This window comes from Gekko japonicus, unplaced genomic scaffold (genome assembly GCF_001447785.1).
Source record: "Gekko japonicus isolate JY-2015 unplaced genomic scaffold, Gekko_japonicus_V1.1 scaffold49, whole genome shotgun sequence".
Lineage (NCBI taxonomy): Eukaryota > Metazoa > Chordata > Lepidosauria > Squamata > Gekkonidae > Gekko > Gekko japonicus.
The window spans coordinates 839,265-856,801 of NW_015173674.1; the positions used below are offsets into that span (position 1 = coordinate 839,265).

General features: G+C 43.5%; 1 protein-coding gene across 1 annotated transcript in view; it reads right to left on the bottom strand.

Annotated features, from left to right (window-relative positions):
* Nucleotides 1–17,537, bottom strand: part of CDH23 (cadherin-related 23) — a 797,360-nt gene that overhangs the window by 399,069 nt on the left and 380,754 nt on the right. The window contains exons 9-10 of the mRNA XM_015422891.1: nucleotides 7,535–7,647; nucleotides 2,878–3,066 (exon numbers count right to left, since the gene is read on the bottom strand). Of these exons, the coding sequence (XP_015278377.1) occupies nucleotides 2,878–3,066; nucleotides 7,535–7,647 (302 nt within the window). The remainder of the gene's footprint in view (nucleotides 1–2,877; nucleotides 3,067–7,534; nucleotides 7,648–17,537) is intronic.

Below are 17,537 nucleotides of genomic sequence, written 5' to 3' on the forward strand. Positions count from 1 at the left end.
CAAAGCAATGGTATTCCCAGTATTCATGTATGGCTGTGAGAGTTGGACTATAAGGAAGGCTGAGCGCCGAAGAATAGATTCTTTTGAACTATGGTGCTGGAGAAGACTCTTGAGAGTTCCTTGGACTGCAAGGAGATCAAATCAGTCAATCCTAAAAGAAATCAACCCTGACTGTTCCCTGGAAGGCCAGATAATGAAACTGAAGCTCAAATACTTTGGCCACCAAATGAGAAGGGAGCACTCACTGGAGAAGACCCTGATGCTGGGAAAGATTGAAGGTCAAAGAAGACGGGGACGGCAAAGGATGAGATGGTTAGACAGTGTCATAGATGCAACGAACATGAAGTTGAGCAAACTTCAGAGGACGGCGGAAGACCGGAAGGCCTGGCGTGATCTGGTCCATGGGGTCGCGAAGAGTCGGACTCGACTGTGTGACTGAACAACAACAAAAAATTCACCATTTTATCTACAGAATGCACATTTCAAAACAAAATTCTCACAATCCCTCACTTCCTATTTAAATTTTCAGGTGAGCTTTAGTGAACCCTGCAGGAGGCTGTTACCTTCCCACCGAAGTGGGAAGGTTACCTATTTATCTACTTGTAACTAACATGTGATACCAAAGAAGCAAGAGTTTCAGATAGCTCAGAAATACCTCCACAAGGGTTCAGTAGCTACTTAAAATAGCCATTGTAGATTGTGGCATAGGGGTGAGATGATGCACAGGAAATAAGACATCAGTTGCAGGAGTCAAATATGAGGAGTAATTGAGACACATAAGCCTGGGGCTGGGAAAACCCTAATGGAATTCCTAAGTGAAATGGCCCATTGCTGCAATAAATAGAAGCTCTATTAAGGATTCCAGAGAAAGCACGTAATGCTGCAGGGAAGTGGTAGTGGAGTAACCTCAGCCAGTGAAAAGAGAGCAAGAGAGACAGTGAGTTTGTGTGTGTGTGCAAGTGAGAGCACATAAGTGAAGGTATTAAATCCCATCAGGAATAAAAGGTTCCTGAGAAGAGAAATTAGTAGTGAGAAGTCCAAAGAGCTGAGTCATTTGGAGTCAGAGACAAAAATCAGTACATCTCAAGCAACTGGGACACGCTGTCGTCATAATATCCAGCAGGGTAATGCATAACAAATGGTTCAGAAAGTCTACAGAACTGCCTCTCATTAAGACCAGAAGGTCCTCATGTGGCAGTGGCAGAGGTTTAAAAGGCCACCTCTGGAGGTGAAAAAACTGGACTAGTATCCAGTAAGTTGTATGCTAATGTTCTTTTCCTGTCCATGCTCTTTACTTAATTTTCTCAGAAATAGTGCAAGTATATAATGAGTTCTACTTCACAAATGAAAAAGCAAGAGTCACTTTTTGGTCTGCCCCCCATGTGAGCATCCTACAAGATGGGGTGGGGAGAAGGAAAGCACGCAGCATTTTTCCATGGCTTTCTCTACTCAACTTATGCTGATATACAAATTGACCAGTACACAAGAACCAGGAGGGGGTAGCTGTGGCTCAGTGGTAGAGCATCTGCGTGGCATGCAGAGGGTCCCAGGTTCAATCCCCAGCATCTCCAGCTGAAAGGATCAGGCAGTATGTGATGTGAAAGGCCTCTGCCTGAGAGCCTGGTTAGCCATGGCCAGTCTGAGTAGGCAATACTGACTTTGATGGACCAGTGGCTTGATTCACAGCTTCATGTATTCATATGACCATCAATTGCTTTATGATCAGAGATAGGGGAATAAAATTATATCTAAACTCTTTAGTGACATTTTCATTGATTTCTACACAGCCAGAACTTCTAATTCCTGTAGATACATTTGAATGTAAATAGCCATTTTGTGCATTCAGGATATAAAATGATCCCATGGAAGAATTCTGATGAAACAACTGAAGCTTTCATTTTCATAGATTCATGATTGTCACTAGACAATCTCTCCATTTATAAAAACAACTTGAGAAAGGAAGAAATTCATTTGCACAAAATCTGTAACAGTACTTGCTGGAACTCATCAGCTACATTGTCCCCATCTTACAGAAGGAAATTACTTTATAAGCTAAGGAGATACTTGAAAAATGCTCAAGCTATTTTGCAAAGTTCATGGTTATCTTGGTGAAACTGCATGCTTTGCCACAAGCTGTTACTGACACATCTCACAACTTTTCTCATTACAACACAGGAATTATATAACTTCACACACCATAGATTACAATTAAAATGGCAAACAATAAGAGGCACCCCTACAGTTAGAAGAAGAAATAAATTATGGGAAGCAGGATAGATCTAAGACTACTGCTTGGGTGAATAAAACAGACAACAAATAAATAATCACCAATAGAAGTTGTAAAATAAATAAATTTAAAGCTGGATTTTTCATTAATGTGCATTTTACAACAGAATTAAGACAAAGAAATGTATATTGTAATCGGTTGAAATTCATGCCAACAATCTATAAGGGCTAGATGGGACATATGTAATATTGAGAATATAATTAAGTGCAATAACGAGGAGTTTCAGAGTCATTCTTTCAATCTAATGTGCTGAAAAGGACTGGGCAATGTCTCCAACTTTAAATATAATGTGAATAACTGGTTATGTGCCAGTATGTATTAAGACCTAACAAAGCACTGACATGTTAGTCAGAAAAATGTCAACTTGAGTGTTCTTCATTTTAAAATGACACATCCCTTATTATTTAAATTTTCCTTTGTTATGTGATACCTTGGCTATCAAGATTAAAAAAAAGTCGGCAAACAGATTCCAGTTCTCATGTGAAGTAAGAAGAAGCAAAGAAAGGCAGGAGCAGAATTTAAAGGACACATCAAAATCACTTCAGGCACATCAGCAGCAGATGTGTTTAATCTTGGTCCTCAAATCTTACCTCATCCTTATCCTGCACTTGGATGAAAAGTGGAAGAGCAAAGCCAACCTGGGCCAGTTCAGGGATAGCCACACTGTACTCAGAACTGTTGAACTCAGGAGCATTGTCATTTATGTCAATGACAAGAATGTTGAAGGTGGTCATCACGGTTGCATTGGATGGTGAGCGGTCATCATTCAGCTCTGTGCCCTGCGAGAAGGAAAATCGGGATAGAAAAACAAGGTGGACTTTATTTCAAAGAATTAGAACAGAGACATGTAAAAGCTATGGTCATCGTAAAGAAGTTGCATACAGACCAGAAAGCAAAATTCTTATGAGTTCTACTTCATACTCATACATTCTATATCCTAGGTGCCATGTGTTTTAATGGACTGTGCACATTTCCTATAACCAGCAAACAAACTCTCATGGGGGAGCAGACATCTTTCCATTATCTGCTGTGTAAATACAACCAGCCCCCAAGTCTGCCAAGGAATGCTCCAACATGGTTTTTCCACAAAAAGGATACAATATTTCACATATACTATAGAATGACATTTTAATGTTTTATCAGAGTTCCTGCAACAGAACAAGACAAATTGGAATAAAATCTCCTCAAGGGCTACTCATGGGGGGAAAGGGGGGCAGCTGTTAGGAGGAGCCACTCAGAGCCATCTCTTTGTTAACTCTTCCATTTATGTGCTAATTTGCTGCCATCCATTGATGTTACTGGCCACCTGACCCAATTTCAGCTCTACATATGTATCTTGGTTCTGAGTGGCTTCTCCTAACAGCTGCCCCCATCCTCTCTTTTCCTGTAAATAGCCCTTGAGGAGATTTTATTCCCATTTGTCTGAAGAAGTCTGCTTTGCACACAAAAGCTTATGCCTTGAATAAAGCTTTGATGGTCTTAAACGTGCTTCTGCTGCTTCAGACTAACATGGCTACCCCTCCTGAATTTCACTACTGAGTGACTTCACCTCACTGTCCTGCTGCTGCTTCAGCATGCAGACAAGGAAAGGCAGGGAAGCATGGTACCCTTGCTCTCTATGCAGGCATACTAGCAGTAAGTCCTTCCAAAAAGCAGGGGCGGGGGGAGAATCTGATGGCTCACAGCCCAGCCTGTGGAATTTTGTAACTCATCTGAGGTTCTCTTCTTTTATTAACATGTAGTGGTGTGATATTTCGCTCACAACACTTTCTCTGAGAGGTAATGATTATGAGTAGAGAAGGAAAACTGTGCCTGAACAGAAGAGGAACTCTGGTGACCTGCTTTGGGGAAAAAAATGCAAACACATGTCTTTGGGGAGTGTTTTGTACCCCATAGAATCCCTTTTCCACCACTGTAATTTTCATGCAATAATTCAGTTCTGCCCTGGTGTGTAATACAGAACCCCTTGGGTTATAATTTGAGAGACTCTGCTGTGAAGGCCATATGTATCATCATGTCTTTCCTTCTTCCCATGCAGCAGCAGACTTCCAGAGAAAGAAGGCAAGGTCTTATGTTACATTTTGCAGGGAGAGAACTAGACTGCAAAACTCACACTGGGTTTATTAGTTGGAGTGAAGAAAAGGCAGCCTTTCTCCATTTAAAAATAGACTCTGTCTCCAGTTAGATTTTTCTTTAACTAAAGAAAACAGATCTGGAGAAAAAGCAGGATTTCAAGGGACAGCGATAATAGCATATTGACCATGTAGAATTCCACCAAAAAGACCCTCAGCAGAGGTCAAGTGGAGTAATTGCATGCCACTTTCCCTCCCTGACAAAGTACTGCCCTGCTTGGCAGCTAGTAGGTGATCAGTACACCTCTGGAAACTGCCTGCCACCCTCCCAATCAATGACCTCTCTAATAGATGCTTTTTCCTCTCTCAACCCCACACTATCCCATCCAGTGGGATCCATACTACTGTATATGTTTCCAAGCAGCTTGTTAGGTTAGTATTGATTTTAATTAAAGACCTGTGATTGGAGATGGTGTGGGTAGGGAGGAAGAAATTTCTAGGTAGTGGAACATGATGTGGCAATGCATTTGTTAGACAACTCACTTTGATCATCCTCATTGTAATCTTCTTGCTGTGTAACATATCTGAAGGCTTTGCACAGTATTAAAGGTTCCTATAGCTTGGTTGTGGCCAAGGTCTCCCTAACATGAAAAAAGCATGCAAAGAATGTTTGTGCCAGCTGTAACATCTTGCTAAGTTTCTGTTTTTCCATTCCAATTTCAGGTACTACAGAGTTTAGGCATGGCCAGAGATATGATCCCAATGGCTCTTGGCCTTTTGGCTCTTAGCCTATGGCTCACAGCCAGTGCCTTCAGATGACATAGTCCTGAATCCCAGACCAGTCTAAGACACAGTTTATTGTTTCATTTTATTTTATTTATATTAATTTTGTTGTGAGCAACTTTGGGTTACTTCAGCCAGTGCCTTCAGATGACATAGTCCTGAATCCCAGACCAGTCTAAGACACAGTTTATTGTTTCATTTTATTTTATTTATATTAATTTTGTTGTGAGCTACTTTGGGTTACTTCGGGGAGAGTAAAGGTAAAGGTAAAGGTTCCCTTGCTCGAAAGCCAATCGAATCCGACTCTAGGGTTGCGGTGCTCATCTCCGTTTCAAAGCCGAAACAGCCAGCGCTGTCCGAAGACGTTTCCGTGGTCATGTGGCCGGCATGACTAAACACCAAGGCGCACGGAACGCTGTTACCTTCCCACCGAAGTGGTACCTATTTATCTACTTGCAATTTCTTGCTTTCGAACTGCTAGGTTGGCAGGAGCTGGAACTAGAGACAGGAGCTCACCCCGTCTTGCGGCACCCGGGTCTTGAACTGCTGAACTACTGACCTTCCACACCCTGCAGTTCAGCGTCTTAACCACTTGAGCCACCGCAGCTCCATCTTCGGGGAGAAGCAGATTATAAATATATAAATATTGTTACCAAAATGACCACAAAAGACCACTCAGTATTGTAATGGCTCTAGTTCTTGAAAGCAAGCTCCACTAAGGGTATTTCTTGAGGAATTCCTGCCCTGTGGCACTGCTCAGCTTGCCATGCAGGCACAAGGGGCATTAAGTGGGTTCTATTTCTTCTCTATTTCTTAAGTGGTTCTATTTCTCTCACATTTATAGCACTTAGTAAACAGAAAAGATGCTTGACTGCTGAATCCAGCAACAAAACAGAGCTTCAGACAGCTCTGTGATTCCAGAGAGGCTGTAAAACACAACTGTTTAGAAGAACATTTCAGGGTCTATAAACGGGTATGAACCGATGGCTCAATTGTTTTTATTCAAACTTTTAAGGCTTTTTTGTTCTTAGGTAGAATTTGCATGTATTTTATTGTTATTTGTAACTCTTGTTCCCTGTGTTGGATTCTAAGTGGTCTGAGAAAAAGACAAGCTTGCCTTATTAAATAAATAAATTTGTAATAAAGAATATCAGTACATGCAACCTGTTTCCTATATGTTAACTCTTGCTATTATTCAGTTCTCTTCATGTCTGAAAACATGCTGTGCATGATTATTTGCACTGTGCTCCTCACATGCCACTTTTGTGTGTGTGTGTGCGTGTGTGCATGTGTTTGTGTAAAGTGCCATCAAGTCACAGCCAACGTATGGTGACTTCAGAGGGGTTTTCAAGGCAAGAGACATTCAGCGGTGTTTTACCATCGCCTTCCTCCACATCATGACCTTGGTATTCCTTGGCGGTCTCCCATCTAAATACTAGTCAGGGCTGAACCTGCTTAGCTTCCAAAATCTGACAAGACTCGGCTAGCCTGGGCCATCCAAGTCCGGGCTACATGCCACTTACCTCCTTTATGTTATGTAATTTATGTTATTCGTATTCCCCAACCTGACATTTCTAACTCAGAATAATGGCTGGTACTCAAAAGCCAAGCATTATTCTAGGGCACTGTTACAAGGCATGACAAAATATACCTCATGGTAAAGCCTTGAAATTTTAACCATTTGAACAGTCAATTATGTGGTGTCTGTTGTTGTAAACCTGTTTGTAGAACATGAAGACACTGTGCGAGTACCTACATGGATAGCTGGAAATGAAAATGGGTGAATTCTGAAGTCACTTTTATCCAAACTGGAAACATCAGGGTATGCACCACTGTTCAAAGATCTCAAGTCAGGCAAGATCACCAGAGTCTGCTTGCAACTGCAACATTATGGGAAACAATTGGTAAATATATTCCTTGTTTTTCAAATTTCATCCTCATCCCAAATATTATTTTTGTCTTTATGTGAAGGAATACAAACACTATAACTCTGGCAACAGGGGCGTAACTAAATTTCTGGAACAGTTTTTCATTAATGGTTATTTTTGCTTTTAAGAACTATCCCCCCAGCCCACACTTAAAAACTAGAGAGCTCATCATATGGGCAGAAATAAAGATACGGTAATGAGTCTTGTGGTTTTTCTTCTAGGTGTGTCCTATATACTAAATGCCAAACCGAACACATTTTGGGCTATATGTGCAGAAACTCTCACAAACCCAAATCTGCACAAAATAAACTTCATTTCAAATCCCAAATTTCCAAAATATGTGTAGCCTCAATTTCATATGAAATTCCATTATAGCTCTTGCTGTAAAAGTTGATATTCACTTCTTCTCTCTTGAGGTAGTTTGAAATACTTGCTCCAATAAAGCTACCCTCTGATTCTCTCACCTTCACTGTAAGAATGAATCCAGCACTGTAGAAAGGATTTTCTCGGTCTAGTGGCCCATTCAGAGTTAAAGCACCACTGATGTAGTCCAGTGCAAAGAGACTGTTGGTATTGCCTGGAGATAAAATAAACAGGATCAGCACAAATAAACTCCTCTGCAGAAAAGCATAAAAAGCTCAAGACTAAACATACAGAGGGGAAAAAGAAACCCTATACTGCTAGCTCCTTTGTGTCCAAATCCTCACAAAGATCAAATACAAAGAGACACCTTGAGAAGCAAAGTGTTACCTTGTTTGAAACCCTAAGTCAACAACAGATTATTCCATGATTTGCAGACCTGAAAACATTGTTGGATACATTTTAAAAACCTAACTCTCTTCCGCACTGATTCAAATTCAGCAAGATACGGGTCTGAGAACTTAGCTATTTCTTGTGATAGCATCGCTAAAACTTCAGGCAGTATTGGAGTTTCAAAGCAGTCCTGTTAAAATGGAAATGTATTCATGGCTTTTGTATACACATCACTTCTGTTACTGATTCTGGATCTGTGGCAGTGTACACAGACACACATCTGCATTTCCCTTTCAGTACACAAAAACGGGGGGGGGGGGGGTTGGGGTTAGTTGAAAGCACTCTTGATAGGTATTGATGAGACAGGAAGGGAAGAGAAAGGCTGAAACAGAAATGGGATCTTTTCTTCTCTCCCTCGGTCATGCACAAACAACTTAAAAAAGGAGAAACAACATGGGATAGTCTAGCAACAGGAAAACAATTCTGGTGATTTGCCTGGCTCCTTGTAAGACCATAATACAGTGCTGGTGCAATACATCCATATTTAGAAGGCTTCAACCCAAAGACTATAGATAGACAACAGTTTTTAAGAGAGCTGAAGGTGGTCAGGTGTACATTCTTCTATTTTGTCCCACTTCATCTCAAACAGGTTTCACATGTTTTTAAATTGCTCTGAATGGAGCTGACAGTCAAAAAAGTTTGCACACATCAAAAAAGTTTGCACACATCACAGGCAACATCATACTTTCTGTTCTCTAAAAACAAACCCATCTCTCTAGCCAGAGTGGGCTTTTTCAGCCAATGCCCCGGCCTGGTGGAACATGCTTCCACTTGAGATCAGGGCCCTGAAAGACTTACTACAGTTCTGCAGGGCCTGTAAAATGGAGCTGTTTGCCAGACCTTTGGTTGAGGCAGCGGACTTTCAACCATTTTGGCCTCCCCTGTCCATAGTCCCCCTCCTAGTGCTCTTGCTGTTTGGATATTATTTGGGCACTGGAGTTTCTTGGGGTACCTGCAATTTTTTGCCTGACATGAGGCATGTTTTTTTTAATCTGTTGCTGCCATTTATTGTTTTATTATTTCATTGTATGATGTTTTTATATTGTAAGCTGCCCTGAGCCCACTTGTGGCATAGGGCGGGGTATAAATTAAAAATAAAAATGAACAACAACAACAATTCAGGCATCTCATTCTTGAATTACTATAGTATAGAGATGACATGCTGAAATAGTTGTTCCCAACACATATGTTCTAACTTCAAGAATAAACATTTCGTAGGCAGTTACTGTATCTGAGACTCAACTTGCCACCTATAGTAGTGGAAAATGCTGTCAAGTTGCTGTTGGCTTATGGTGATAGGGTTCCCAAGTCGGATCGGTGCTGGAGCGGGGGACTCCAGTGCTGCTCCGGGAGTGTGCGTGCGCACAACCACAAAACTCGGAAGTGACGCGACCACGCCGGGCACGCTGGGGGCGGGGCCACGACCATCAGAGGGAAAACATAGAGTTTTCCCTCAGATGACCCTGGCGCCGTCCCCAGCATGCCCGGCCTGGTCGCGTCACTTCCGGGTGACGTGCACGTCACGTGCTTTGAGGGTGGGGTTCCCCCGGGGCCTGATTTGCCAGCGGCAGGGAACGGGCCCATAAAGCGGAGGTTTCCCCACTCCCCGGGGGGACTTGGCAAGCCTATATGGTGACCATGTAGGGTTGTTAAGGCAAGAGATGGACAGAAGACGTTTGTCATTGCCTGCCCCTATGTAGTAACCTTCAACTTCCAGTGTATTTGAAAAAGTGTGCATCCACACAGAAGCTCATACCTTGAATAAACCTTTGTTGGTCTTAAAGGTGCCACTGGACTCTAAATTTGTTCTACTTCAACTTCCTTTGTGATCTCCCGTCCAAGTGCCTACCAGGGCCAACCCTGTTTAGCTTCTGAGCTCTGACGAGAGAGGGCTAGCCTGGGCCATGCAGGTCAGGGTACCTATGACATGGGTATTCACCTCACAATGTTGTCATGAGATCCAGTGAGACCAATCACATGTGATTGGATGCCAATACCTACTACATCCTCTGTACCATAGAAACTCTCTAATCCACCTTTTTCTTGTTTATATTGTTTGCAGTTTTCTCCCTATGCCTAGGGATGTGATCTCCACATTATACATTCCTTCTGTCTAGTTAGGCCATAAGACTACCCCCTTCTGTGCCTGCCCAGTTTGTTCCAGATAGTCACCAGCATTTGGCCACCAGTATTCCAAATAGCTGACGTTGACTAGCCCCTCATAACATTAAAGAATGTAACAAATCTAGATTACTAGGTTCCCTTGACTTCTCAGTAATTAGCATTTCCACCTAATGTTCCCCCAACCCACATTTTATGGATTTGCTGTCAAACACATAATCATATTGAGAAATCAATTCAAAAAGGACAAAAAGATAATCCCTGCTTGCCTGAATTACAATTTGTGATTGTCTGCAATCTGGGGCTAACTGTATTTACATTTCTGTGCATCTGAAGAAGTCTGCATTTCTGAAGAAGTATACATTTCTGTGTATCTGAAGAAGTGTGCATGCACACAAAAGCTTATATCCAAAATAAACCTTGTTGGCCTTACAGGTGCCAAGACTGGACTCAAACTTTGTTCTGCTGCTTCAGACCCACACGGCTACCTCACCAGAATCCATATCTACATTAGTTATTAATCTGCTCTTCACACAATTGAGTATTATCTACCTTTTCTTTTGCCTAAAAAGTTTTGTACAACTGAAAATCAAAATTCTCCATGTTCCAGGCGGTGTGTTCCTTTACTGCCTGTTCTATTATTTCCTGTGTAATAATCAGTGAAATATTTTGCTCTGAAGTAGTGCAAAGCTACTGCATTTTATTTAGTTAGTTATTTAAAACATTGCTGTGCCGCCTTTCCACCTATTTAGGGTCTCCAACGTGATTCACATAAAAACATTAAACCATTTAAAACAGCATTTAAAATAAGATTTATAAAAATATTTTAATGTCAATAAAGCATGTAGACATACAAACATATTACAACCAGGGAGGGGGTATGCCAAACAAAACAAAGAAGCCTTCACCTACTGGTGGAAGACAAAAATAGAAGGATTAATCTCCAGGGGGAGGAAGCTCCAAGGTTTTGGTGCCATGACCTTTCCCAGGTTGCCACCCATCTAGCCTTGGATGGCAGGGGCACCCAGAGCAGGTTCATATGGGAGAAGGTGATCATTCATGTATCTTGGTCCCAAGCATATAGGAATTTAACGGGTCAGTACCCAAACTTGAATTGAGTCCAGAAGCAAATTCAGAGCCAGTGCAGATGGAACAAGACTTGAGTGATATGGCCCCTATGGCTCACTGCCATCAACATTCAGTCTGCATCATTATATACCTACAATAGCTTTCAGATAGTCTTCAAGGGCAGCACATTGCAGTAATCTAATCTCTAGATGTTACCAGGGCATGCAGTACAGTGCCAAGATCTCCCTTCCAGGAAGGGATGCAATTAGCCCACCAGCTGAAGCTGGTGAAAGTCACCCAGGCCACCACTGCCACCTGTTTATCCAACAGGACACGAGTCCAGCAGCACCCCAAAGTTATGAACCTGTTCCTTCAGGGGGAATGCAACCCCATCCAAATCAGGAGATATCCCATTTCCTGGGTCAAACCTTCCCTCCAAGCAGTAGCACCTCTATTTTGTTGGGATTAAGTTTCAGCTTCTTAGCTCTCATCCATCCCAAAAATGCCTCCAGGAATCTGTTCACAGGTTTCACAGCCTCCCTGGGATCTCCTGGATATGCAAGACAGAGCTGTAATCCACATATTGATGGCAGCTCAGCCCAAATCTCCAGATGACCTCTCCCAGAGGCTTACACAGATATTGAAAAGTAGGGGGGACAAGATAGAATCTTGCCAGACCCTTTAAGCCAGAGGACAAGGGGTTGATCTTCAGCATTGCACCGTAAAATATACCTTTGAGGTAGGACTGAAAACACTGCAGAACAGTGCCTCCCCGTCCCAACCCTGAAATGTGGTGCAGAAGGATACCATGATGGATGGTACTGAAAGACACTGAGAAGTCCAAAAAAGAATTAACATGGTTGCACTTACCCACCCATCACCCAGCATATGTCACCCACAAGGGTGATAAACGCTGTTTAAGTCCCATGACCAGACCTGAAAACAGACTGGAATGGTTCCAAAATTTTTGCCTCTTTAAGAAATCCCTGAAGTTGCCCAGCCACCACTTGTTCAAACACCTTGTTCAAGAATGGTAAAGCTGAGACTGGGCAGTAGTTATGCAAGTCTCCTGGGTCTAGAGTAGGTTTCTGCGCCCAGGGCTGGCTCACCCACTAGGTCCCATGACCAGACCTGAAAACAGACTGAAATGGTTCCAAAAATTTTGCCTCTTTAAGAAATCCCTGAAGTTCCCAGCCACCACTTGTTCAATCACCTTGTTCAAGAATGGTACAGCTGAGACTGGGCAGTAGTTATGCAAGTCTCCTGGGTCTAGAGTAAGTTTCTGCGCCCAGGGCCGGCTCACCCACTAGGCGAACTAGGCATTTGCCTAGAGCGCTGGGCCCTGGATGGGGTGGCAGGCCCTGGATGGGGCGCCACACTGAACTGTGCCTCCCCCCCCAAAGCCCCCTCCTCCTGCCGCCCGTTGGACTTGGCAATGGCGCCTCTCCGACCGGCCTGCAAGGAGACGAAGGAGACGATGCCACGCCAAGCCGCCCCCCCCCCCGACATGAGGGAGAGACAGGCTTCAGAACTGAGTGCCGCTCTCCAAGTTGTTATGGGCTTCAGTGCGAAGCTTCCCAGAACTTTTCTGCCTCCGGCCAGACCCCTTCCCAGCACCCCCAGTCGCACCAAGCTGGTGGGCCTCTATCCCTCAACCCTGGGGAGGGGGGCATGTCCTCCCGACCCCCCTCACGCCCTTCCCCACTCAGGCTGGGCCATGGGCACCCCCGGTGCTGCGTCAGCCGCTGCATGGCCTGATTCTGCTCATCAACTGGGGGACGGAGGGGAGCACAAGCAGATCCTTTGGGCAGGGGCTGTCAAACTGCCTCCGGTTTTTTCCACGGGAAGCAGGATCGATCGGGGGGGTGTCTCCTGCTCGCTGCCTCCCGCGCCCCCTCACTGGCCGCTCCTTCACCAATTAGTCAGCCCTGGAGCGGCAGGGGGGAAGGGGAGGGGGCCATGTCGCCACCCGTTGGACCTGCACAGCAGCAGCCCTGGCTCGCCTGTCGCCCTTCCCTCGCAACCTATTTTCCCCTCCCGCCGCCCCCACCCCCCTTGGCAAAGAGGCGTTTTAAGATCCATGGAGATGAAGGTAGGCATTAGGAGGGAGCGGCCTGGGGCACCGGGAGAGGGACTCACTCAAGGGCAGTGGGGTGGGGGGTGGAGAGGGCGGGCAAGGAGGCAACCAGCTGGGAGGTCTCCAGGCCCCACCGGGAGGTTGGCATATGCGCCTCACCTAGGGCACAGAAGCACCTGGAGCCGGCCCTGCCTGCGCCTTCTTCAATCACCCTCTCTTTAAGGGAGGAATCCTAATTTTCCTAAGTCTGCCAGCCCTCCCCTAACATATTTAAGCAGCCAGAAGGGACAGGGTTCGTCCAAGCAGGTGGCAGTTCTCAAACTGCAAAGAATCCTGTCCACATCCTAAGACTGGACAAGCTGCAAGGTATCCCACACAACTGAACAATTCAGCACCCTGGGACCATCTGATCTTGTCACTGCTAATGTAGAGTCCAAGTCAGACCAGGTGCAAGAGATTTTATCCACAGTGCTTAATGAAATTATCACAGTAGGCTGCAGAGCAGTCTACCTCCTCCTGTAGTCTGGAACCCAATAGTCCCAACCATCCAGAAGAGTTCTGCAGGTCTACACTGTGTGTTAGCAGTGATGGTGGAGAAATATTGTTTTTTCACTACCACCACTGACCTAGAAAAGGCTTTCAAATGAGCTTGAGCTCATGCCTTGCTGGATTCATCCTGAGTCTTTCTCCATTGTTGCTCTAGCTGTTTCCCTCGTCTTTTCATTGTTCACAGCCCCTCGTAAACTAAGGGGTTGCCCAGGCTCTTAGCCCAGAGAGAGGGCACCTATGAGTAATTGTGTCAATTGCCCAGGTCAGTTCCTCATTCCAGAAGTCAACCAGGGCAAAAACAGGAGTGTTGACCATATCAGCAGAAAAAGGCCCTAAAATCAGTGTTCCCTCTAAGCTGTGTGTGTGAACAGCCACTCATTAACAAAGGAAGCCCTCTCAACAGCAAACTGGAGCTGTGCAGGGTCTTGCACTGCCCATTGCCCATTTAAGATTACAGCAGTTCTATTCAGTTCAAAATCTGAACTGCTTTTCTCAGTAGGGCAAAAAAATAGAGGGAACATTGGCTCTAATGCCATCTGAAAACCAGTCAGATCCATCAGACTACAGGGGCAGATTATCTTAACCGATCCCCCACCCCTATGGAGTCTCGGTACCCCAGCAGGTCTAAATCCCAGCAAGTAGTGATCTGTCTATGACAAAGGGATAGTCTTCAGTCCCCCAACCTTCAAATCATTTTCTTCCTGACCAGAGCAGAACACAAGATCAAGAGTGTGACCTGCACAGTGTGTGGGCCCTGTTATTACTGGAGACAAGTCCATGGATGTCATGGAGACCATAAAGTCCTGAGCTGCTCACAACAAGGTTGCTTCAGCATGGGTGCTAAAATCCCCTTAAACAACTAGCCTAGGAATCTTCAAGACCTCCTCTGAGACCACTGGTCCTGGATCCACAACAGACCCTTATATCAAGACCTCCTCTGAGACCACTGGTCCTAGATCCACAACACACACACACACATAGAGAGAGAGAGAATTTTATTGTTTTGTGTGCTTAAGGACATTATCGCTTTAAAATTTTCTTGGGTAGACATTCTAATTTGGGGACATTTTTCCTGTGGCCGCCATTTTTCAAGATGGCAGATATGCTTATTTTGATTTTTAAAATTCACATAGGATGCTCATCTTGGTGTCAAAATATATGTTTTTGAGGCAGTACACCAATGAATCCCAAATACACTATTATATTGGTTGCAGAGAAAGCCATTTTTCCTGTAACTGCCATTTTGCAAGGTGGCAGATTTTTTTCTCTCGTATTTAGGATGCTCATATTGGTGTCAAACTATATGTTTTCTGGGGTTGGTAAAACTGAATATACTATTCCTTTTTTGTAAAAACAAAGTAATGTATTATTTTTAAGGTTTATAAAAAAATTGGGGGGAAACTGTTATTTCAGTGGCAGCCCTACGATTATGGAATAACCTCCCCAGGGTGGTGAGTCTGGCCCCCTCACTTTCAATCTTTAGGAGGCAGCTGAAGACAGTTTTTATTTAGGACTGCATTTGATTAAAGCAGTCCTAAACCATGACTTTAAATTTTGGTTTTATGATTTTTATGTAATCTATTAGTAAACTGCCTTGAGCTCCATAAGGAAGAAAGGCAGCTAATAAATATTTTAAATAAATGATTAGTAAATATTAATGTTATTAATGTTATTAAGTAATGTTATTAAGGCAGCAGAATAAACCATTTTCTGTACTTTTAGAGCTGTTACCTCAACAATTCTCCTGCTGCAATTTGTCCCAATATTACAAACATTTTTAAAAAACCACACACACAGGTTTTCTGGATTTATCATCCCCCCAAATATTACAAACCTTAAAAAATAATACTTTGATTTATACTTGATTTTGGTTTTATGACTATACCTTCACCAGCTCAAACAAAGGGATGGGTGGGCAGCAGGGTAGGCAGCATACCAATGAATCCCAGTCCTGTCTCACACTCCCGACAGTAGGTACAATGCATGGCACTTTTTTTGGCAAATCTCCTTCTGTTCAAAAAACACCTCTTTCAGGATATAGGCAGACATAATAAGAAAGCAGTACACACAGTCTTCTCAAGCTGTATAGTGAGCTTGATCTTCCTCCTGGGTTTTACAACTAAAACCGCAGAGCTGGGCCAAACTAGTCATGATGACATCCTTGTGGCCAACACAAGAATGCCAGCACCATATTAAAGCCATTTAAAAATACTACGAGGGACAGCAGCATGGTGCTCTTGTCGTCCTCCCCCCCCCTTTCAAGTGCCAAAACAGCCACAGGGTGCATGTGGCTGTTTTGGTACTTGAGAAAATGGGGGGAGGGTGACAGAAACACTTTAGCCCACCACACCTTGTAGCATTTTTAAATAACTGTAACATGGTGATGGAATCCTTGTGGTGGCCACGACACTGTCACATCTAGCTTGGCCCTTGGATAGCAGTGAATTGAATGCTGGCTCTTGCCTCCACCCCCCACCCCCCTGCACCCCATGCCTTTATTTTTTAACAAAACTGTACCTAGAGTCGGATTCGACTGGCTTTCGAGCAAGGGAACCTTTACCTTACTAATAGATGCTTATCTATTTGTTTTCTTATTAATGTTTAAAAGGCATTTTTTTAAAAAAGTGCAACGCTGCTCTGGGAATGGGAAGTTTCTTGGGGGTGTTATCAGGGAAGGCCAAGAAGTGCAATCAGGAAACTTCCAGTGTGATCAGAGAGCCATAGAAATGTATGCATCACAGGAAAGAGACAGGAGCAAACCTCCCCCTTCCTCTTTTATTTTATTTCCACCCAGACTCACACTTGTTTCCACTCACTTCTTTTCATGTCCAAGTTCCCTCCAACTCACTCCTTTCTCCTGCACAATCTTTTTGTCATCCCTTTTTCTGCTGTTATCTCTGTCAATTTCTTGAACCACTGAAAAGTCCCAGCCTGGGTTAAGTGCAGTTTAGTGTTTGGCTGACTGTACATACTGCAGAACTGTCTGATGGCTTTCGATTGGTTTGTCTGCTCCACTGGTCTAACAGCAATTACAATTTCTCCACTTTCCTATATGAGAAGCAAACAATGAACAGCAACAGAAGCCTAGGCTCATTCCACATCTCTGATATTCCTACATCCACAGGGTTCTCTAGATGAAAAACACTACATGTAATGCTTAAGTGATGGGAACCTGGCACACACATTTACCAGTATTCCGCAGATGTCCACAAGCAAGTCTGCCCTTGTCTACATGGTTCTTCCTTGTGAAGAAAGGGTGAGGGTGTTAGAAAGATCATGTGGAAGTGACATGTAATTTTTATGGTCACTTCCACACCAAACACCACCAACCCCAGGGGATATTGCTCAAGTAACACTGGCTCTTAGTATAGTGATGGTCCAGAAATTATACAACCACACATAGTATAATCAAGATACAATGATCTTTATGACTTTAAAAATTGTCAAATTGAAGAACAGAAATTAAAAATAGGAGTGTACCCTATCATTTCAATCCAACTGCACCTGCTTACCATTGCAATCCTAAGAACAAAGACTCAAGAAGAGCTTTTACTTTGGCAAGAGTGAAAGTTCTTTCCTTGGTGGTTTTGATACAATCAAAACCATTGAACATATGATTATGGAGTGCCCTATATTTGATGAATTGAGGGCTAATTTAGCCATCCCTTTACTTAAAGATAAGGAATTGCTAAATGTGTGAGCCCAGGTGTCATGGCTACTATCGGATACAAATTATCGTGTCACCCTCTCAGTGGCAAAATTCATAGCCGCAATAATCAAATATAAAAGAAATAATACTGTGTAAGGTCTTTAAAAAATTGGCTCTAATTTCTGCTTAA